At 46.5% G+C, this 24,887-nt stretch overlaps 1 protein-coding gene across 1 annotated transcript in view; it reads left to right on the top strand.

The window, feature by feature from the left end:
* LOC147122471 (uncharacterized) overlaps window positions 1-24,887 on the top strand; it is a 300,233-nt gene that overhangs the window by 30,876 nt on the left and 244,470 nt on the right. The window contains exon 2 of the mRNA XM_085983628.1: window positions 5,248-5,372. Within this exon, the coding sequence (XP_085839754.1) occupies window positions 5,248-5,372 (125 nt within the window). The remainder of the gene's footprint in view (window positions 1-5,247; window positions 5,373-24,887) is intronic.

The following is a 24,887-nucleotide window of genomic DNA, read 5'->3' on the forward strand; positions in this document are numbered from 1 at the left end:
TGCAGCACACAAAAGTACTGCAGTCCTTCCAGTGTCTCGAACTTCATACTGTACGGCAATGACCTCACCCCCTCTGCGAACCGCACCTTTACATACCGGGTTCCGTCTGCTACCCGTGTTCCCGGATAATACCTCCTCTTTATTGCAGAACAGATTTTAATGTCCCACGACTCCAACTTGTTGCTTAGCACTTTGTCCTCAGTGTAAACTGGCAAGTTTAAAAATGAAACCACCACCTCCTCTGAATATAGCAGAGTCACCTCCAAGAATTTCTCACCAACTTTCAGACTGAGTAACAGTCTTTCCACCTCCTCACGACCACTGACCGTCACCTCGAATCCCACATTTGGCTTTGGGCGGCAGGCAAAGCAGCTTCCCTCACCACAGTCCTCATGAACCGCCTGGATAATATCCCAAGCTCGAATCTTCTTATCCTCACACTGCAGCACCACCGTGTTTTCTTTACCAAACCTCCTGGAGTCCCGGCCCAAATCTTTGGGCCTTTTTTTTCCCCTTCGCACCACAGTTTCTTCCCCAATTAAATTCCTCTTGGGAACATTGTCCTCTGAGGGGCCCAGCACTCCGGACCCCTCAGCAGCCATCTGGCTGTTTTTGTGGGCCAAAAAAGGCCCTAAAACCTGAAAACAAAACCCCAAAACCCACCACCAACTTTTTACAAAACTCCCTCCAACTCCCAGCTGCAATCAGGCAACCAGTAACACCTGGCTCACTCCTAGCCCCTCCCACCTAGAGAGTGCGACCCACTGAGCCACGGCTGACATAAAGAGATATTAGGACAGGTGGGCAGAAGCTTGGTCAAAGAGGTAGGTTTTAAGGACCGTCTTAAAGGAGGCGAGGTGGAGAGGCTTAAGGAGGGAATTCCAGGGGCCTAGACAGCTGAAGGCACAGCCGCCAATGGAGGGGTGAAGGAACTCGAGGATGCTCAAAAGGCCAGCATTGGAGGAGCGCAAAGACCTCAGAGGGTTGCAGTTGCTGGGGGAGGTTACAGAGATAGGGAGGGATGAGGCCATGGAGGGATTTGAACACAAGGATGAGAATTTTAAATTTGAGGTATGTGAACTTTTCGAGTTAGTTTGGTTGGAACCTGGAATGAAGTCCAAGTGCCCTGCTGGTGCTGTCACTTCCACCGTTGTCACCTAAATACACCAAGTGGTCAAAGAATGAGAAGCCTGGTAAAGAAAAGTGTTTGGGGGGAAAAATTCAGTATCGCCCTGTTTGGGGCGCCATTATCAGCCGTGCGCAAAGTTTAGCGCCTGGCACTAATTATCGCCTCCGACAGCAAACTTGGCTTTTATCGCCCCTGGAGGCGATTGGAGCGCTAAATCAGGCGCTTCACATCTGTCTTAAGGCGCAAAGGCCGAGGAGCGAGGCGCTACCTCAGAGCGCTGGCGAAGCAAGGAAGGGCAAATCAAAATAAACCTGCAAAGTGCTGCTCAGTACTCAAAACTCCTTCACACAGCGTTGAATCTCTCCAGAAGTCTCTCTCTCTCTCTCAGAATGCGTGGTGCAAAAATGTCACCGACAAAAAAAGGCAGGAAGCGGTCGCCTTTAAGTAGCGCTCCCCCAGTCCCTTTCTGACAGCAAAACGCTCCCCTCAACCTGTCGTTGCTAGCGGCAGGCGGTAAGGCAGGGGGCGCCACTCAATATCCGGTCCGGGCGCTAACGGGGCGTTGCGCACTTGACTGACGTCACGATCTGCGGGCGCAGGAGATCATGGCGGTAGTGTTTAACGCCGCCGCAAAATGTCTAGTTAATTTCGCGAGCGGCACAAACATCGCCGCGCCCGGGCGCTAGTTGCTGTGCGCCCCATTAGCGCCCTCTTAAGGCACTAACGGGAGGCGCAAACAACTGAATTTTTCCCCCTTTGACTTTGGCTCATCTAACTCAAAGTAATCTTTTCAGTGCACATCCAAGTCACTCTTGATGTGTATCCATGCTGCACGGCATTATTCAGTATGCCTATTACAACAATGGTCTTAATGGTTGCCTAGTCCTTGGTCTCCCTGTATGTGTAAATTTCAGTCCTATAGAGTGGAAAGCTTGGCAACAATCAGGTTTTCATACAACACAAATCACTTCATCAACACTAATAGTATTTTTTTGCAGAAAGATTATAATAGAAGCAGGTTGGTATACGCAGTCCTATTTTCCTGGAATAAAATTAGGCCTTTAACTTTCAGGGTGGATGAAATTGGTCCTTAAAAAAACTGAAATCAGTCACAAAGATCTGAGAGGCATTTTGACTCTTTGCATTAAGGGAGTGCCCATGCACAATATTCTGCTCACCATCTTTACTGACATGTCCATGCCCCTTGCATGGCACAAATGCCCATTCCCCAGCATTGCCACTCACAGGGAGCCGAATATATTTTCAGCCTACAGCAGAGCAAATCCTCCATTTGTGCCAGTGCTGTATGTGATCATTGGTACTGCTACAGTGGCGGCACGGTTGCAATCAAGTGACAATGTAGCCTGTGGAGTCGGCCCAAAATAGCATGGGAACAAACAGGAATATTGAGACTTTGTAAGTGTTATCTTTTTCATATAATTGAATGTCACTGAAGTTTAATATGTCCCTTTGTAACATCGGTCTGCAGGGTCAGTGAAAATCAATCTCAAATGCTGCCAGGGATAACTTGGCAAATTCTGTATTAACCTACAAACCATTTCCTCTACATTTAATTGTATTTTCTCATCAATAAAACCCTTTCAACTATATATTTTCAAATAATAAAAGGCAAAAGTAAATAGTCACATGAAGAATTGACACCAACACTGGCACCTTCAAAAAGCATTGATTTTACCTGCATGACAACATGATTTGTGAATTGTCCACTTCTGGCCTTTTTTGTGTGTCCTCCCACCCTTTGACCCGCCATTGTAGGTCATGCCTTCAGCCGCCTAGGCCCCATGCTTTGGCATCCCCACCGCCTTCAACTCCTCCGCATCTCCACCTCCCTCTTTGTTAAAACCCTCCTTTAAAACCTACCCCTTTGAACAAGCTTTTAATCACCCTTCCTAATATTTACTTTTTATTTTGGCTCGACGTCCATTTTTTTGATTACGTCTCTGTGAGGCGCCTTGGGCCATTTTTCGACGTGAAAGCGATTTATAGAAAAGGAGGTTGGTTGTTATTTGGATGGGTTGCTAAATTGAAGTCCTGCCTGCTTATTCAAATGGAAGTTAAGAGGTGAGTGGAAAGAGTAGGCATTCTGTTAGGCTGAGATCCAGTGGCCAAAGGGCATAATTATATCTCCTTTATGATGTATAATATACTGCAGTGGAACACCTGCTGAATGAAGCACAGTATGAACAAAATGGCAATGTCATTACCATTTTTGGCTACACCCATTTTATTTGTTCCTGTTGGCTTTCTTTTAAAATTAAAATTCTCCGTTGAGCGAAAACTTTTTGCCCGGTTGATCGAGTTTGCAGCTTTAATTACACTCAATCACATTCTGTGTCTTATCCTACTTGACTGCTGTGATATTTTGTTTATATAACTGTGGATTCCTGTAAAGTGTGCAATCCTGATAGATTAATCATATCCTGCGGTAATCACGTTATTAATAAATGGGAAATGGCTTTGAGTGATGAGTTTTTTTCCCCCCGAGTAATATGGGAACTGATATTTCACTGTCTGAAAGGAAATAAAAGCCCTTTACTTTCTGATGTCGCAATACCCGATCTAACATCAGCAGCTTTCTTCTGGCATGGCAGCAGTGGCATAACTAACCTTTTATTTCTTTATTTCCCACTCCCCCATCCCCCTCATGTGGGATCAGGTTCTGTGGGCTCTAAAACGCTCCGATATCTCACTCAAGTGGCCATAGATGAAATCGAAAAAAAAAAGACTTGCATTTATAAAGTGTCTTTCACAACCTCAGGGTGTCCCAAAGTGTTTTACAGCCAATGAAGTACGGTCACTGTTGTAATGTAGGAAACACAGCAGCCAATTTGCGCACAGCAAGCTCCCACAAACAGCAATGTGATAATGACAAGGTTATCTTTTTTTTAAGTGATGTTGAATCTCCGGGCAGAACTCCCCTGCTCGTCTTCGAATAGCACCATGAGATCTTTTACGTCCACCAAAAGATGGCACCTCCGACAGTGCAGCGCTCCCTCAGTACCACACTGCCAGCCTAGACCGTTGTGCTTAAGTCTCTGGAGTGGGACTTGAACCCACAACCTTCTGACTTAGAGGCAGGTGTGCGACCCACTGAGCCACAGCTGACACTAGACAGTGAATGTCAGCAGGCTATTTGACCATGGGGTACGAAGCAGGGACTTTCACACCCTAGCCTAATCCTGACTTTACTCATTGCCCGCACTTGCGAGCTTTCCAGCAGGAGTGGACTGGATGCTCCAGTGGCTGGAATCGTAGCCCCCTCCCTGCTGCTAAGACGCTGAGGCTAATTGTAGCGCATGATTGCCAGATGATTTCAGCTAACTCAGTACAAACTGGGGATTAAACCTAGGACTCTACTGTGGATCAGTCCCTTTAAGGATCTGCTGGTTAGGCTGCTCAGTACCTGGTACAAGTAGGCAGAGTGTGCACGCTCACGTTGACTTGACTTGTTATATTGGACAATTTCCAATCCATAGAAATCGCTCCCAAATTTAGACAACTAGCTAATTTAGTGGTTGGCTAATAGCACGTGCTTGTTTAGAATACATCTGTGGCACTGCATGATAGATTGGGATGTCTCTTTCATGTTGCACTTCCGGGGATGAACAGCTGGGATAAAGATCTCCTGATCTCTGCTCCTCTCCCGTTCTGGAGAATTGTCCTGCTGACATCACTGAATTGTAGAACAGGGCACAGATTGCTGTACCTATTTTAAACTGCAGCTATGTTATGGTAGGGGAAAGAAGGTAGTATTTCATATAACTAGCTTCTAGGGAGAACCAGCCTGTTTTCAATTAATGAGATTATAACATGTGACGTGCATCGAATTAGACATGCGATATACATGTGTGACATATATATGATCATACATGTGATCATACACCTGATTATCCATACAATACACACAAAATATGCATGTGATACATGTCAACTGCGAACACACGTAGATCACAAGTCTCAGACATATTCCTATTTAAACAGCTCTATTGCTTTGAATATATCAATGTCTAGTTACTCAGCTAGTTTGATTCCAATTATTTGTGATGCTGTTTCATTATAGCTTTTTAAAAAAAAATGAATTTCTTTTTAAATTTCAGAAGATGCTCTCGAATGCTTCATCTGTCGAGAACTGGAGGTGACAGACCGTGATTCCTTGCTGCAGTATTGTGACTGCAAGAGTTTAGTTGCTCATCAGAAGTGCTTGCTGACCTGGATACAAAAGGTAATAAAACTCCATGATCACGCACAAGAAGCTATCGATTAGGTTGCCAAGACAAAGCCTTGAATTACATTGAAGATTCTGGCAGTGAAAAATTCCCACTCTCCCGAAGACTACTGTTTAAAAATAAGAAAGGCATTATGTTCCAGGGCCCCAAACACCCCTTCCAGGTGAAACAGCGATTTACTTGTACTTCTCGCAATCTAGTATACTGTATTCGCTGCTCACGATGCGGTCTCCTCTACATTGGGGAGACCAAACGCAGATTGGGTGACCGCTTTGCGGAACACCTCCGTTCAGTCCGTAAGGGTGACCCCGAGCTTCCGGTCGCCTGTCATTTTAATTCACCGCTCCATTCCCACTCGGACCTCACCGTCCTTGGCCTCTTGTATTGTTCCACGGAAGCTCAATGTAAACTCGAGGAACAGCACCTCATCTTCCGATTAGGCAGTCTGCAGCCTTCCGGACTCAATATCGAGTTCAACAATTTCAGATCATAAGCTCGGCCCCCATTTCATTTTCTCTTGTAATTGTTCCACTCCTTTTCCCCGCCCCCCCCTTTCCTTTTGTTTCTCTCTCACACCTGGCAGCTATCTTTTGCCCTGCCAGTACACTTTACACCTAATCCCAGCCTATCACCATCTCGTCTAGCTTCTAATCTCTTTTACTTCTTTTGTTTCTTTTATTCTTTTGTCCGATCGCAGCCCTGCCTCCGATCTAGTTTCTTTTCTTTCCAGTTTTGAAGAAGGGTCCAACCCGAAACGTCAACTCAAATTTCTCTCCACGGATGTTGCCTGACCTGCTGAGTTTTTCCAGCATTTTCTGTTGTTATTTCGGATTTCCAACATCTGCAGTATTTTGCTATCGTACCATTATGTTCCAGTTGTTTAGGATTTTGCAGCATCCACTGATGTGTTTCCAGGAGCCGTTTCACCATTCTGGGTTTTTGAATTGCAATGAATTTTGTGTGTTTCAGCTGCAAATCTCACTTCCATTCTGCAGTAGTTCCTTTTGGGCCCTAATAAAAAAAATGTTTTAAATGTACATTGTTCTGTGTTTGAAAGGTGTTTGAAAGATCTCTGCACTCCTCTAATTTTGGCCTATAACGCATCCCCGATTTTCATAGTTCCACCATTGGTGACCGTGCCTTCAGATGCCAAGGCCCTAAGCTCTGGAATTCCCTCCCTAAACCTCTCCACCGCTCTACCTTTCTCACCTCCTTTAAAATGCTTCTTAAGATCTCCTTCTTTGACCAAGCTTTCGGTCACCTGTCCTAATATCTCCTTATGTGGCTCGGTGGCAAATTGTGTTTGAAATTGCTCCTGTGAAGCATCTAGGGACGTTCTACGACATTAAAGGCGCTATATAAATGCAAGTTGTTATATCTACCCAGGGAGGGTGGGAGACATGAACGTATTTACAGTGTCCCTACACTTAGCGGCCAAAGCACATCTCTTTCTTTATTAATTCCAGGGATATGAGCGGTGCTAGCAAGGCCAGCAATTATTGTCTGTCCCTAGTTGCCCTTGAGAAGGTGGTGGTGGGTCTTCTTCTTGAACCACTGCAGTCTGTGTGGTGAAGGTACTCCCACAGTGCTGTTAGGTAGAGCGTTCTAGGATTTTGACCCAGTGACGTGATGGTGATCTCCACCCGCAACCCCCCCCCCCCGCCGCCGCTGCCGCCTGCCCTCCCTCACCCCCATTCCAGTCTTCTGTAATTATCTCTTCAGGCAGTGTATAAACAGAAGGCAGGTGAAATTCCCATGACCTGAGTACTGATATTAAGCAATCTCTACCAAGCACCACAGTCCTCTCTAGCATAATATTTTGGGTTGGAACGGAACATTTTTTTTTAATGGTATTTTGCAATCTAGCCCATAAACGGCCAATTCTGCTCCCAATCTCCTGTCTGTCCTGGTGTCACCCATTCTCCTCCTTCCACATCAAAGTCCCTCTCCTGCCCAATCCGGATCGGCACCTATCTGTCTCTCCCATTGCTGCAAGGCTGTCAGGGTACAATGGCAGGGTGGGAATACTTCAGCATCCTGACTTTCTTTTGAAGAGAATATATTATTTTCAATGTTGTTGTAGCTATCGCGTTATTCCAATTGGCTCAGTGGGTGGCACTCATGCCTCTGAGTCAAAGGTTGTGGGTTCAAGCCCACTACAGAACTTGATCGTATAATCTAGGCTGACACGTCTGTGCAGTACTGGGTGCTGCATTGTCAGAGGTGCTGCCTTTTAAATGAGATAAGGACATAAGAAATAGGAGCAGGAATAGACCATACAGCCCCTCGAGCCTGCTCCGCCATTCAATGAGATCATTGTTAGATCCGTGATTCTGAGAGTATGATGTTTTTCAATAACCACACGGATGCTGTAACTTAACAATCAACAGGTATTTACTGGGGGAGGGTAGTCTCAAGACTGGGGGTACAGAGGCATGCTCATGGCTTATATACAGGTGTGGTCACTGCCGGTACTACAGTATACAGGAGCTGTAAAAGTAGTTCTCTCTTAAAGGTACATACACTACAATTCCTCCCCTTTTAGATTAGTAGTACCCATAATATTCAAATAACAATTAACATTTTAACATGTACATTAAACAACAATAGTCCATTTATAGATTCAGTCTTTGGGGCGGCTTCCTGATCCTTTCGGGATAGCGCCTTTCCTGAGGTTCTTGTTCTTGGTGCAGAGGCGACTCTGGCCCCTTTTCGTCGGTTAGTTCATCGGATTCCACTGCTACTGGTTCGGAGGTAGATGCTACCGGTATGTCGGGTTCATCCCCCGGTACGCGAGACATGGGGTTGACTCGTTCCTGTGACGCTAAGATCTGATCGACGTGGCGTCTCACAATGTTCTCCCCAACATCCACTGTGTACATTAATGGCCCCTGCCTTGTGCATATCATTCCGGGTTGCCATTTCTCTGTTCGATAGTCACGGGCCAAGACTGGTTGTCCTAAGTTGAAGCTCCTTGTCGGCTTCTCATTGATGTGCTGGAATTGTTTATCCTCAACATTTCTTCGCACATTTGGTCTGAGCAAGTCCGGACGAGATCTCAACCTTCGGTTAAAGAACATCATGGCTGGGGTCTGGTTGGTAACTGCATGTGTCGCGTTTCGGTAGGCTAATAAGAAATTGTCCACCTTATGCTGTAGTGGAATTTCATCGTCGCACATGGCCTTTATCGCCTTAAAGGTTTGTACGAACCTCTCAGCCAATCCATTTGTGGCTGGATGATACGGGGCGGATGTGTAATGCCTTACCCCATTCCTTCTCATAAATTTTCAAAACTCTTCGGACACAAAATGTGGTCCATTATCAGAGCAAATCTGCTCTGGCAAGCCGTTCCTGGCAAATATGGTCCGTAGGACTGCAATCATTTTCTCTGTAGTGGTTGAGGACATTTTTATCACCTCAGGCCACTTCGAATGAGCATCCACTGCTATTAAGAACATTGAGTCCATGAATGGACCAGCGAAATCAATATGCACCCATTGCCATGGAGAGGAGGGCCACTCCCATGGATGTAGAGGGGCATGTAGTGGTGCATTTTGGACCTTCTGGCATCCTGAGCAGCTCTTGGCTAGGTCTTCGATTTGTTGATCGATTCCCGGCCACCACACATAAGCCCGAGCAAGGCTTTTCATTTTCACTGCCCCCAGATGACCTTCATGAAGCTCATTTAGCACTCTCTCCCTTAACTTGGGTGGAATCACCACTCTTGATCCACACATCACTGTCCCCTGGCATACTGACAGCTGTTCTCTTCTGGATGAGAATGCTGGCAACAGTGAGTTGCCATGTGTTGGCCATCCCTTCACCGTCAAATCATATACCCGAGACAGCGTCAGACCATTGCGGGTCTCCTTCTCTATATCCGCGTTCGTTACTGGCAATCGTTCAATTATTGACGAATAAAATATCTCGATAGGGTCCACTGCTGGTGCTTCCTCCACAGTAGGCAGTGGCAGGCGCGATAGCCCATCAGCGTTTCCATGCTGTTTCGTGCCTTTATATTCTATTTCATATTGATTCGCCCCTAGAAACAGGGACCATCTTTGTAACCGTTGTGCAGTCATCACTGGAACGCCCTTCTTAGGATTAAAGATGGAGACAAGTGGTTGGTGGTCAGTCAGCAAGGTGAACTTCTGCCCATGCAGATAGTGGTTGAATTTTTTTACTCCCCATACTAGGCTGAGGGCCTCCCTGTCAATCTGGGCGTAGTTGTGCTTGGCTGAGGTTAGTGACCGAGACGCAAAGGCTACTGGCCTCTCCAACCCGTCTGGGAATTTGTGCGACAGCACCGCTCCAATACCATTGGGTGATGCATCACATGCCAAATGAATTGGTAGTGCTGGGTTGAAATGGGCCAAGCACGGTGGCATAGTGGTTAGCACTGTTGCCTCACAGCGCCAGGGACCCGGGTTTGAATCTGGCCTCGGGCGACTGTCTGTGTGGAGTTTGCACATTCTCCCCGTGTTTGCGTGGGGTTCCTCCGGGTGCTCCAGTTTCCTCCCACAGTCCAAAGATGTGCGGGTTAGGTTGATTGGCTATGATAAATTGACCCTTAGTGTTAGGGGGATTAAATACGTGGGGTTACGGGGATAGGGTGGGATATGTGTTGGTGTAGGGGTTACGGGGATCGGGTGGTATATGTGTCGGTGCAGGCTCGATGGGCCGAAATGGCCTCTATCAGCACTGTGGGGTTTCTGTGATTCTGTGAACACCTCTTTTGATGTGATCAATTCTTTGCACTTCTGGAGAGCTCGTCTACGTTCGTCATTCCACTTCCATGGTACCCCTGTTTGCAGTAGGGTGTTCAGCGGGTGTAATACCGTGGATAAATTTGGTAAGAACTTATGGTAGTAGTTTACCAGCCCGAGGAACGACCTCAGTTGTGACACATTTTCCGGTGCTGGAGCCTTGATTACTGCCTCAATCTTTTCAGGGGACTTATGTAACCCCTCTTCATCGATGACGTGGCCACAATACGAGATCTGCTTCTGGAAAAACTCGCACTTGTGGCGATTAGCTCGTAGCCCATATTCCTTTAATCTGGTGAGCACCTTCTCCAAGTTGGCGAGGTGATCACTGTCATTTTCGCCCGTGACCAGGATGTCGTCCAAATAACACTGGGTCCGTGGGATCCCTTGCAGGACTTGATCCATCGCCCTTTGCCAAATAGCCGGAGCCGATGCTACCCCGAACAGCAGCCGGTTGTATTGATAGAGACCTTTATGAGTGTTGATCGTAAGGTATTGTTTCGAGGCTTCTTGTACCTCCATTTGCAAGTACGCCTAGGCTAGATCAATTTTGGTGAAGCGTTTACCTCCAGATAGCGAGGCGAAAATATCCTCAATTCGTGGAAGCGGATATTGTACCGTGTGAAGGACTGAGTTCAATGTCACCTTAAAATCCCCACAGATGCGGACCTTCTTTGGTTCCCCAGGCGTATTACTCAATGACCTCTTCGTTACAGGAACGATGGGTGTAGCCCACTCGCTCCAGTCTACTTTGGACAGTACTCCTGAACGTTCCAACCCTTCCAGCTCTGCTTTGACAGCTGGTCTGATCGCATAAGGCACTGGTCTGGCCTTAAGAAACTTTGGACTTGCTTGTTCCTCTATTTTAACCGTTGCTGTTATGCCTTTTAGTGTTCTGAGTCCCTCCTGGAACACTTCTTGTGCGTCAGTTAGCATTTTTGACAGTCGTCCAGGTGTGACGTCGTCATCCTTTTTGGCCTCAACCTTCAGTGCCTGTATGGAATGCCAATCTAATTGTATCTTCTGGATCCATTCACATCCTAGCAGTGGTGGTCCTCCATCTGGCAATACATATATGTCCATTTTAGGTATTTCCTGGCCTTTGTATATCACTTTCACCCTTATTTTTCCTTTGGGGTAGGCTTTTTGCCCCGTGTACGTCTTCAAGACAATCTCTGTAACTTTCAAGGGTATGTGTGAAAATAGCCGCTTGTAGTCCCTTTGGTTTATAACTGTTAGGGCTGATCCTGTGTCCAATTCCATTTTCACTTGGACTCCGTCTATCTTGAGTGTAACCCAGATAGTCTGGTGATCCTCCATTTTGGTTACCTTATGTAGTTTCAGACAACCCAGCTCCTTGCTTCCAGAGTCTGTGTCACTTTTCTGTTCATCTGAACTACTGTCCATCACCTTGTGTACCTTTTTATACTTCTCCTGTGGAGATTGCTTGCTGTTGGTTTTCTTCCTAGACCTGCAGACTCTTGCTATGTGTCCTGCTTTTCCACACTGTGCACACTTGGTCCTTGAACCAACAATCCTTCTGGTCATGTGTTGTTCTGCCACAGCGATAACACTTCCCTGTTCCATAGGACATTTCATTGGTGCCATATTCTTGCGGTCTCCATTGTATCTCTGCAGCGCCCCTTGCGGCTGCTTCGTGTGATACTGCCATACTGAAAGCCTTGTCCAGCGTAAGATCCTTTTCTGATAGAAGCCGTTTCTGGGTTCCTTCACTTTGCAGCCCACATACAAACTTGTCCCTTAATGTATCTGCTAGTCCCACTCCAAACTGGCAGTGTTTCGATAGCTTGTGCAGTTCCGTTAAGTACTCAGCATTGCTTTCGTCTTTGTGTTGGTTCCTTTTATGGAACTTAAATCGTTCTGCTATCAGCAGCGGTGTGGCGTTTAAGTGGTCCTGTAGGATTTCTACTATGCTTTCGAAATTCTTGTTCACCGGCTTCTCTGGGGTTATTAGGTTCCGCAGTAACCCAAAAGTTTTTGCACCCATGGAATTTAACAAAACCAGTGCGTTCCTAGCATCTGGCACTTCATTCGCCCTGCAGTACACCTCAATACGTTCCACATATGTCGCCCAATCTTCGACTTCATTGTCGAACGTAGAGACACTGCCACTCTTCGGCATCCCTGGGTGTGATTGAACTGTCAAACATGGCGTCTCCCGCACTATCCCTTCTTCTCCGCTGGCACAAAATGGCATCTCCCGTGCTTTCCTTTCTTCCCGCGCTCGCCCTTCTTCTCCGCTGCGGCTTCTAAAAATGGCGTCTCCCGTGCTGTTCCTTCTTCTCCACGGCTCAATGGCGTCTCCCGCGCTCTCCCTTCTTCTCCTCGCGGACACTGTTCAGCCCTTGAGCCCTGGCTGTGCTCTGCGTGTTTTTTTTTCTGTGCGCCTTTCCTGTTTCCGCCGCTCGGTCCTGAACCCGGCTGCTGCTTTACCCTCTCTCTCTCCCTTTTGTTTTTCCTCGACGCCGCTCGGTTTTCAACCCCCGGCTGCACCCTGTGCGCTTCACCCTCTATCTTACCCCGTCGATGCTGCTCGGCTTTTTCTCCGCCGTCGGTCGGCTTCAGCCGCCGCTGTCCGGGAAGGGTCTGCGCTGTAGCTGTCGTCAGTCTGTTGCTGATCATCGTGGCTGGGGAACCAAGCCCGGCTCTCCACAGCCTCCCCCGTGCTTCAGGCCTCGACTTTCTTCCACCGCCCTCCTGGAGCGAATCTTCGAAGGGAAATGCAGAGTTGCAGGTAGATTCGAATCGACACTCGTCGCCACTGTTAGATCCGTGATTCTGAGAGTATGATGTTTTTCAATAACCACATGGATGCTGTAACTTAACAATCAACAGGTGTTTACTGGAGTAGGGTAGTCTCAAGACTGGGGGTACAGAGGCATGCTCAAGGCTTATATACAGGTGTGGTCACTGCCTGTACTACAGTATACAGGAGCTGTAAAAGTAGTTCTCTCTTAAAGATACATACACTACAATCATGGCTGATCTTCTACCTCAACTCCATTCACCGGCCCTATCGCCATATCCCTTGATGCCCTTATTAGTCAGAAATCTATCAACTTCTGTTTTGAATATACCGAATGACTGAGCCTCCTCTGGGGTAGAGTATTCCAAAGACTCACCACCCTCTGTGTGAAGAAATGTCTTCTCATCTCAGTCCTGAATGGCCTACCATTTATCTTGAGGCTGCGGCCTCTGGTTCTAGACTCCCCAGCTAAGGGAAACATTCTCCCAGCATCCATCCTATCAAGCCCTGTAAGAATTTTGTATGCTTCAATGAGATTCCCTCTCATTCTTCTGAATTCAAGAGAATACAGGCCTAATTTACTCAATCTCTTCTCATACGACAGTCCTGCCATCCCAGGAATCAATCTTGTGAACCTTTGTTGCACTCCCCCTATGGCAAGTATATCCTTCCTTAGGTAAGGAGACTAAAATTGTACACAGTACTCCAGGTGTGGTCTCACCAAGGTCCTATATAATTGGAGTAAGACTTCTTTACTCCTGTACTCAAATCCTCTTGTAATGAAGGCCAGCATACCATTTGCCTCCTAATGGCTTGCTGCACCTGCACATTCACTTTCAGTGACTCATGTACAAGGACACCCAGGTCCCTTTGAGCATCTGCATTCCCCAATCTTTCACCATTTAGGAAATACTCTGCCTTTCTGTTTTTTCTACCAAAGTGGATAACTTCACATTTATCCAGATTATATTCCATCTGCCATGTTCTCACCCACTCACTGAGCCTGTCGCGATCCCCTTGAAGCCTCTTCACATCCTCTTCGCAACTGACACTGCCACCTAGCTTTGTATCATCAGCAAATTTGGAAATGTTACATTTAGTCCCCTCATCCAAATCATTGATATAGATTGTGAATAGCTGGGGCCCAAGCACCAATCCTTGCGGTACCCCACTAGTCACAGCCTGCCATCCTGAAAATGTCCTGTTTATCCCTACTCTTTGTTTTCTGTCTGTTAACCAATTCTCAATCCATGCTAGTGTATTACCCCCAATTCCATGTGCCCTAATTTTGTTCACCAACCTCTTGTGTGGGACCTTATCAAAGGCCTTCTGAAAATCCAGATACACCACATCTACCGGTTCCCCTTTGTCTACTCCACTAGTTACATCCTCAAAGAACTCCAATAGGTTGGTCAAACAGGATTTCCCTTTCATAAATCCCTGTTGACTCTGCCCAATCTTATTATTAGTTTCTAAGTGCCCAGATATTGCATCCTTTATAATAGATGTACTGGCTTATTCACGAGTGTGTAAAAGGTCCTGTGAAATGATTCGAAGAAGAGCAAGGAAGTTTTCCAACTGTCCCGGCCAACATTTATTCCTCAACCAGCATCTTGAAAATAGATTTGTGGGAGCATGCTGTGTGCAAAATGGCTCCCACATTTGCCTACATGACAACAGTGACTACACTTCAAAAGAAATGAATTGGCTGTGAAGCGTTTGGGATGCCCCGAGGATGTGAAAGGTGCTATGTAAATGCAAGTTCTTTCTTTCTCTTGCCACAGAATCTCTCTTCTCGTTGAAGGACAAAGGAAAGAAAAAAGTGGTCGAAACAACCTTGCACTAAGAGTCAGGCAGCTGATCCTGATCCAAACAAATATTTTGCTTTCTCAGAAGTCTACTTTCGAGCTTACTTTGGCTTAGCTTCTCTCAAAAAAACCCACCATTAAGCATTTTACCACAGGAGTTCAGCTACTGTTTCATTAATGACCTTCTCAGTACTTAGCCTACGAAAAGAGACTGACTCTGGGTTTTCATTTTGATTCCTACAAACATTTTACTTGAAACTAGAGTCTGTGTAGAGGGAGCTTATGCGGAAGTCCACCACAACAGTATACAGGAAACTCTTTTAACCGGCAAAATTCAGGAGTAGGTTCAGGTAAGTTTTACTTCATATTAGTGGCAGTTCCTGGATCTGTGGCTGTGTAACTGGGGTTCGTGCACTTGTTGCTAAGCAACAGGGATGCTTGGTCTGTGGCCGGTGTTCCTGCACATGTTGCTAAGCAACAGGGAAGACTGAATTTGTTGCTGTGTACGGAGCTCTTGTACCTTTTAACTATACCTCTCTGCAATCCGGACTTTTTCATAAACCGGTACCACGCCGGTTCCGTTGGTGCCGGATAATAAAGAGTTTCCTGTACATTCATGTCCAATACTAGACCTGCACGGACTAAGTAGCCACCACTGGACCACCAAGTATTGGATAAGTACTTGGATACTAGAGTGCCTTGGAACATTTTACTACATTTTTAAATGCAAGTTGCTGTTGTTGCTGCTGCCTCGGATCAGACACAACACTTCCAGCAGAGCAAAGGAAGCAGATGCCAGTCCACTAATAAACTACGAGACACCCCCATTAACCCGGCAAACGTGGATATTGAAATCAAACAAATAAAAGCAGAATCCAGTGTTCGTTTGTTCTGCTGGCAAGCTGCACGATGACAGGAAACACATGGCAGGGTAACAAAATGGAAAATGGCATTTTTGCAACAGCAGATGCATTTTACTCATGTGTGCCACGATTTTAAAGGGAGAGGTCCATCCAAAATTTAGAATGGTCCAAATTGGGCCAAGTTTTGGATGAGTGATGCCAAACTGGTATAATGATGTTCCTTTTGGATTTTCCACCTTCTTGAACCGCTGCAGTCCTGGTGGTGAAGGTACTCCCACAGTGCTGTTAGGGAGGGAGTTCCAGGATTTTGACCCAGCGACGATGAAGGAACAGCGATATATTTCCAAGTCAGGATGGTGTGTACCTTGGAGGGGAACTTGCAGGTAATGGTGTTCCCATGCACCTGCTGCCCTTGTCCATCTGGGTGGTTGAGGTCACGGGTTTGGGAGGTGCTGCCGAAGAAGCCTTGGTGAGTTGCTGCAGTGCATCTTGTAGATGGTACACACGGCAGCCACGGTACGCCGGTGGTAGAGGGAGTGAATGTTTAAAGTGGTGGATGGGGTGCCAATCAAACAGGCTGCTTTGTCCTGGATGGTGTCGAGCTTCTTGAGTGTTGTTGGAGCTGCACTCATCCAGGCAAGTGGAGAGTATTCCATCACACTCCTCACGTGTGCTTTGTAGATAGTGGAAAGGCTTTGGGGAGTCAGAAGATGAGACACTCGCCGCATAATACCCAGCCTTTGACCTGCTTTTGTTGCCACAGTATTTATGTGGCTGGTTCAGTTAAGTTTCTGGTCAATGGTGACCCCCAGGATGTTGATAGTGGGGAATTCGGCGATGGTAATGCTGTTGAATGTCAGGGGGTGGTGGTTAGACTCTTGCTTGTTGGAGATAGTCATTGCCTGGCACTTTTGTAGCACAAATGTTACTTGCCACTTATCAGCCCAAGCCTGAATATCATCCAGGTCTTTCTGCATTTGGGCATGTACTGCTTCATTATCTGAGGAGTTGCGAATGGCACTGAACACTGTGCAACCATCAGCGAACATCCCCATTTCTGACCTTAGGATGGAGGGAAGGTCATTGATGAAGCAGCTGAAGATATTTGGGCCTAGGACACTGCCCTGTGGAACTCTTGCAGCGATGTCCTGGGGCTGAGATGATTTTGACCTCCAACAACTACAATTATCTTCCTTTGTGCTAGACATGACTCCAGCCAGTGGAGAGATTCCCCCCTGATTCCTATTGACTTCAGTTTTACTAGGGCTCCTTGATGCCACACTCGGTCAAATGCTGCCTTGATGTCAAGGGCAGTCACTCTCACCTCACCTCTGGAATTCAGCTCATTTGTACATTTTTGGACCAAGGCTGTAATGAGGTTTGGAGCCAAGTGGTCCTGGCGGAACCCAAACTGAACATCGGTGAGTAGGTTATTGGTGAGTAAGTGCTGCTTAATAGCACTGTCGACAACACCTTCCATCACTTTGCTGATGATTGAGAGTAGACTGATGGGCGGTAATTGGCTGGATTGGATTTGTCCTGCATGGACAGGACATACCGGGGCAGTCTTCCACATTGTCAGCTAGATGCCAGTGTTGTATCTGTACTGGAACAGCTTGGCTAGAGGCATGGCTAGTTCTAGAGCACAAGCCTTCAGCATGACAGCTGGGATGTTGTCGGGGCCCACAGCCTTTGCTGTATCCAGTGCGCTCAGCCATTTCTTGATATCACGTGGAGTGAATCGAATTTGCTGAAGACTGGCTTCTGTGATGGTGGGGACCTGAGGAGGAGGTCGATATGGATCATCCACTCGGCACTTCTGGCTGAAGATGGTTGCAAACACTTCAGCCTTGTCTTCTGCACTCGCGTGCTGGACTCATCATTGAGGATGGGGATATTGATGGAGCCTCCTCCTCCTCCAGTTAGTTGTTTAATGGTCCACCACCATTCACGACTGGACATGGCAGAACTGCAGAGCTTTGATCTGATCCGTTGATTGTGGGATCACTTAGCTCTGTCTATAACATGCTGTTTTCACTGTTTAGCATGCATGTAGTCCTGTGTTGCAGCTTCCCCAGGTTGGCACATTATTTTTAGGTACGCCTGGTGCTGCTCCTGGCATGCTCTTCTACACTCCTCATTGAACCAGGGTTGGTCCCCTGGCTTGATGGTAATGGTAGAGTGAGGGATATGCCGGGCCATGAGGTTACAGATTGTGGTGGAATACAATTCTGCTGCTGGTGATGACCTACAGCACCTCATGGATGCCCAGTCTTGAGCTGCTAGATCGGTTCTGAATCTATCCCATTTAGCACGGTGGTAGTGCCACACAACACGGTGGAGGGTGTTCTCAGTGTGAAGACGGGGTTTCGTCTCCACAAGGACTGTGCGGTGGTCACTGCTACCAATGCTGTCATGGACAGGTGCATCTGCGACAGGTAGATTGGTGAGGACGAGGTCAAGTAGGTTTTCTCTCGTGTTGGTTCTCTCACCACCTGCTGCAGGCCTAGTCTGGCAGTTATGTCCTTCAGGACTTGGCCAGCTCGGTCAGTAGTGGTGCTACCGAGCCACTCTTGGTGATGGACATTGACGTCCCCCACCCAGAGTACATTCTGTGCCTTTGCTTCCCTCAGTGCTTTTTCCAAGTGGTGTTCAACATGGAGGAGTACTGATTCATCAGCTGAGGGAGGGCGGTAGGTGGTAATCAGTAGATTTCCTTGCCCATGCTTGACCTGAAGCCATGAGACTTCATGGGGTCCGGAGTCAATGTTGAGGGCTCCCAGAGCCACTCCTTCCCTCCCAGTATACCACTGTGCCACCACCTCTGGTGGGTCTGTCCTGCCGGTGGGACAGGACATACCCAAGGATGGTGATGAAGGAATCTGGGACATTGGCTGAAAGGTATGATTCTGTGAGTATGACTATGTCAGGCTTTTTCTTGACTAGTCTGTGGGACAGCTCTCCCAATTTTGGCACAAGTCCCCAGATGTTGGTGAGGAGGTCTTTGCAGGGTCGACTGGGCTGGGTGTGTCGTTGTTGTATCCGAAGCCGATGCCGAGTGATCCGTCCAGTTTTATTATTCTTATTGTTTTTTGTAGCGGTTGTGTACAGCTGAGTGGCTTGCTGGGCCATTTCAGAGGGCAGTTAAGAGTCAACCACATTGCTGTGGGTCTGGAGTCACATATAGACCAGACCGGGTAAGGACGGCAGATTTCCTACCCTAAAGGACATTAGTAAACCAGATGGGTTTTTACGACAATCCGATAGTTTCATGGTCACCATTACTGATACCAGCTTTTTTATTCCAATTTTATTAATTGTGTTAAGCAATTGGCTGCTAAACTCACCGACGGTAACAGCAACAGGTGCCGGCGCACTGTAATTTTCACAGCTACGTAAAGCCATGCCCAACTTCCCCTAACAATAAAACCTAACTCCTTTTCCATATGGAGATCTACTCTTTTACTTGATTGTTGACTTGGTAGTGCCAGTCAGCCTGACATCATTGCGTACCATAATTAAGGGCTACGCCTATGCATTGCAGTCAGCAGACACCAGTGTCGTTAGTTGCAGTATAACTGCAGCTTAAGAGAAAGCTGGCTACAGTGCTGAGGGTACTGTAGGTTTTTCTGGATGAATGAGCAAGGCGGGGCTAAATAATATCCCTCATTCACATCTTACTGCTGGAGAAGGCAATTCTAAAACTTCTTTTACTGAGGTTTATCTGTGACTCAATAAAATACCTCTCACCAGTTTCCTTTTATAAAAACATATATTTTTGGAATCTGTAATGCCAGTGATCAGTGCCAATGGTTAAAGAGTGAGTAAAAAGGAGAGACTGCCTTTTCCTGGACTTGAACATATAAAGTAGGCTGACAGTGTGGGACTGTTGTATTGTAGAAACCGCGGCAGCCAGTTTGCGCACAGCAAGCTCCCACAAACAGCAATGTGATAATGACCAGATAATCTGTTTCTAGCCTTAAATATTGGTCAAGTCACGGGGGATAACTCCCCTGCTCTTCTTGAAAATAGTGCCGTGGGATCTTTTACGTTCACCTGAGACCATCCGAAAGACCGAGGCGATGTAAATGCAATATGTTCCCATTCCATCAAATTCCTCAGCACAGCGACTCCTCCAGTTTTGTGTATTCTCAGATAATCTTTCCAAGATGCTTTCTACTATGCCTGCTTCCCAGGGACTTTGGGTGAGAAGTCGCATCCAATGTGTGTGATGTGCTTTTCCTTATTTCGGTTCATTCTTTTTAAAAACAAAGCAAAGTGACTGACGTAAGAAAACTATTAGGCACTTGGTCTGCGTATTAAACAAGGCTTTAATCAACTGATTCACAACATGGAGATCTAGTTGTGTCCTTCACTAGTTCCTGTTAAGGAATGTCCTGAGCAAGCTGGGCCCATGCTCGAGTATTTATACTCTCCCTGGACAGCGCCACCAGCAGGCCGCCCAGTATTATTACATAAGTCATTTCCACATGAATGACAAGATTCATGTCAGTGACATTGTGATGAATGCATGCAGTATTTAGGTGAGTTCTTGGCAATACAGTGCCATTTAACACACTGGGACTGCATCACAGGCTTCACACCCTCTGCTGCAGTACATTCAAAATCAGCAGCCGAGAATTGTTACAGCAAATTTATTTTAAAAAGTTATAGGCCCGGATTTCAAAGGCCGATGTGGTGTGTCTGTATGTACGGAATCCCAATAAGCATGAATGGGGATTCCCCCTTCTTTCATTGGTTGGGTCGGCCCACGTGATCACAGGGGCGCTTGTGAACCGCCTGTGCCCCTGGTATATGTGGGTCTCTACACATGTCTACACGCAGAGGCCCAGGAGCGCGAGTCTCCGTGGATCCAGGACCATCAGGTGGGTGCGTAGATTTTTTGCCGTTCGGAGGCATCCGCCCACAAGAAGCCTCTGACTGCAAATTCAGGCCCATAATGATTAAAATATGTCGAATTACTAATATGAGTTACCTACATTGTTTCCAGTTTTTATTCTGTCCTATGTGCAGCTATTGAATGCGGTAGTGGCTGGCTTCCGAATTGTTAATCCACTACATAAGAACATAAGAAATTGGAGCAGGAGTAGGCCATTTGGCCCTTCGAGCCTGCCCCACCATTCAATAAGATCATGGCTGATCTTCTACCCCATCTCCACTTTCCTGCACTAACTCCATATCCCTTGATTCCCTTAATATACAAAAGTCTATCGATCTCTGTCTTGAATATACTCAACGACTGAGCCTCTACAGCCCTCTGGGGTAGAGAATTCCAAAGATTCACCACCCTCTGAGTGAAGAAATGTCTCCTCATCTCAGTCCTAAATGGCTGACCCCTTATTCTGAGACTGTGGCCCTTGGTTCTAGACTCCCCAGTCAGGGGAAACATCCTCCCGGCATCTACCCTGTCAAGCCCTGTAAGAATGTTGTATGTTTTATTTAGATCACCTCTCATTCTTCTAAACTCTAGAGAATATAGGCCTAGTCTACTCAATCTCTCCTCATAGGACAATCCCCCCATCCCAGGAACCAGTCTGGTGAACCTTCGTTGCACTCCCTCTATGGCAAGTATATCCTTCCTTAGGTAAGGAGATCAAAACTGTACACAATGCTCCAGGTGTGGTCTCACCAGGGCCCTATATAATTGCAGTAAGACGTCTTTACTCTTATACACAAATCCTCTTGTAATAAAGGTCAACATACCATTTGCTTTCCTAACTGCTTGCTGTACCTGCATGTTAACTTTCAGTGATTTGTGTACAAGGACACCCAGGTCCCTCTGAACACCAACATTTCCCAATCTCTCACCATTTAAAAAATGCTTTTCCATTTTTCCCACAAAAGTGGATAACATCACATTTCTCTGCATTATATTCCATTTGCTATGTTCTTTCCCACTCACTTATGCTGTCTATATCCCCTTGAAGCCTCCTTGCATCCTCCTCACAACCTACAGGAGCAGTGTATTAATATTATGATAAGAAAGAAAGAACTTGCATTTATACAGTCCCTTTCATGACCTCAGGGTGTCCCAAAGTGCTCTACAACCAATTAAGTACTGTTTTGAAGTGTAGTCACTGCTGTAATGCAGGATCAGTAAATAAGACCTTGAAGTGACAATGTGGGATGTTGGTATACCAGCATTTAACAGCAGAGAAGTGGAAGCTTCTCCACGAGCTGCTCCGCGGGCTCTCTCTTCGCCCTCGCCACTCCAGGCCACACTGTCATGCTCTGCAAATAAAGGAGGTCTGTCAGCCAACAAATGTTCTGTCAATTGCGCCATAGCAATGCAAGGGCTGCCTGTTTGTTCCTGGTGTCCAGTGTTGGTTTCGGTGGCAAAGGGACCATTTAAACTTTAAGAACATATTTGTATGAAATGTTTTTTGTCTGCTATTTTTACAGAGGCATTTTTCTTTAATTATTCATTCTCGGAATGTGGGCGTCGCTGGCAAGGCTGGCGTTTATTGCCTGTCCCTCGTTGCCCTCGAGAAGGTGGTGGTGGGCCATCTTCTTGAACCGCTGCAGTCCGTGTGGTGAATCTACTCTTCACAGTGCTGTTAGGGAGGGAGTTCCAGGATTTTGACCCAGCGACAATGAAGGAAAAGTGATATATGTCCAAGGCAGGATGGTGTGTGACTTGGAGGGGAACTTGGAGGTGGTGGTGTTCCCATGCGCCTGCTGCCCTTGTCCTTCTAGGTGGAAGAGGTTGCAGGTTTGGGAGGTGCAGCCAAAGAAGCCTTGGCGAGTTACTGCAGTGCATCCTGTAGAGAGTACAAACTACAGCCACGGTACACTGATGGAGGCCAGTGGATGGGGTGCCGATCAAGCAAACTGCAGTATGGTGTCAGACTTGTTGGAGCTGCACCCATCCAGGCAAATGGAGGGTATCCCATCACACTCCTGACTTGTGCCTTCTAGGTGGAAGAGAAGCTTTGGGGAGTCAGGAGGTGAGTCACTCACCACAGTATACCCAGTTTCTTACTTGCACTAGTAGCTATGGCATTTATGTGGCTGGTCAAGTTGAGTTTCTGGTCAATAGTGACCCCCCCCGCCCCCCAAGATGTTGATGGTGGGGGACTTAGCGATGGTAATGCCATTGAATGTCATGGGTGGTGGTTTAAAATAAGCATGTTGACTGGGTAAAGGAACTTCATGTGAACCATTAAGTCTTTGAACGCTAATATCCCACAATGTAATTTCTAGGGCCTAAGAGCTTGGTTTCTAGATTACTCAAGGTAATTTCCATGAGATTCCATAGTTAATCACCTCTAGTCCCTTTCACGACCTCAGGGTGTCCCAAAGTGCTCTACAACCAATTAAGTACTGTTTTGAAGTGTAGTCACTGTTGTAATGCAGGATCAGTAAATAAGACCTTGAAGTGACACAGCACGTAACTGATGTTCTTAAAGTTTAAATGGCCCCTTTGCCACCTAAACCAACACTGGACATTCTCTTGCCCCTTATAAGACAATGTTCCCCTTTAAACGGGATGAACCAGTGCAGTTCTCACACTGTTTAAGGCATGGGGCAGGTGCTGAGTTATGGTTAGGCTCCCTATTCACATCACTGTGGAGTGGGTGAAAGCAGCTCGCTGTATGTGAACACAACCAGAATGCTGCTTCCAGGACTCTGACTCAGGCCATTTTTTTTCTGCCAGAATGGCTAATGGGATAGTTGGAACTTTTCAATCAATTGAAATTCTCCTGTCGCACCCACGTTTCTAATGGGTTGTTAAATATATGAAGCAGGCTACGCACCAGCCGCAGTTATACTGCTGGTGGTGTGAGGCAAGATGAAGTGAGTGCACATTTTTAAAAGCTCTTGCTTCCTGGAATACCTACCCACACTGGCAGCTTTACAGTGCCCTTATGGCAAAAATATATCGGGGTATGGCATGGGCAGAAAGATGCAGTATGAAGACAGTGTTATATTACGCAAAAAATCCTGATTCACTGAGGAGGTAAGGTTAGGAACCAGCTGTCCAAGTGTGATGATGATAATTAGTCATTGCTCTTTTATTAATGACTAGCCTGTATTTGTTGCAGCCACAATGGTCAATGCAACATTAACGCAGTGATTTGATAACTCGTTCATTATTAATCTAACTAATCTCTTGTACACGCATGAGATGATATTTCCTTAACTGTGAAGTGGCGGACGGTATAACCTCCATTATAAGTTCCCCCAAGATACCCCTTCCTCCCCCGCCCACCACCACCCAGTGAATAATACGAATTGACCGATAAGCGGGAGCGATAAATGCTGGCTACAGCAATATCCTAAATGTAGCAATGAAGGCAAGTGTAATACAGATACCATAATTTGAATTGGGCTTTAAGGCTGGTTTATATCAGACCAGAGGACATTGATGCGAATGGGTTCTGCATTGAGGTGCTGTTTTACATCAGACTGTGACAATTCTAGCGGTCAATCATATAATTGGAGTGCAGGTAATGAAGGTTCTATTGTATCGTCACTGCACGCCAGAACTCATTGATGAAGACCTGATAGAACACAATACAGGTTCATGTTCATCATAAGGTGCATCCTCATTCCACTAGAATCAAACAGCACGTAACTGATGTGGGTGAATTGAATTTGGGTCAGAGTTTCGCCCCTGAGGAGTTATTGGGTGTGGTAAACCACTTTTATCGTTCACTATCGTTACACTATAGTTATCACTGTTGTATTGTTATCACTGTTCTCACTGTTGTATCACTATACGAGGTCGCCTCTTGTCACGCTGTTATACCTGGGCTGACCACCTCCGACTCCGCCCATGGCTCCACCTACCTGCCCAGGTATAAAGGTAGTCGACTGGCTGGTATTCCTCCTTGTTGGACCCGATCACCCACGAGGGTGGGCTCTGTTATTTAGTCAATAAAAACCTTTAGTTACATTCCTAACTCGTCGCTTTTTATTGGACGAATTGATAGGTATATCAATTTTATTGACTAAATAACAGAGCCCACCCTCGTGGGTGATCGGGTGCACTTCCTCACATCCCCAGCACCACTCCTGGGCTGGAGTTTTCACTCTCCAACGTGCTGGCAATGGGGGATCCCTGGGGTGTGTGGGGAACCTGGAGGTTTCAGCAGTGTGTTTGTCAGTGGCTTTTTAATCAAGCCACTGCATTTGCATCTGACTTCTGGGTTTCCCGGCCAATTAAAGCGAGCGGGCATGATGACGTCACGCATGGGTCTATTTCAGCCGAGGTGTTTAAAGGAACATGGCAAAGATGACAGTTGAAGGTTTGTGGAGGTGGGAGAAAGATTGGTTGCAGATA

This window comes from Somniosus microcephalus, chromosome 3 (assembly GCF_052327205.1).
Source record: "Somniosus microcephalus isolate GS21.2 chromosome 3, FLI_Smic_1.0, whole genome shotgun sequence".
In the NCBI taxonomy this organism is placed as follows: domain Eukaryota; kingdom Metazoa; phylum Chordata; class Chondrichthyes; order Squaliformes; family Somniosidae; genus Somniosus; species Somniosus microcephalus.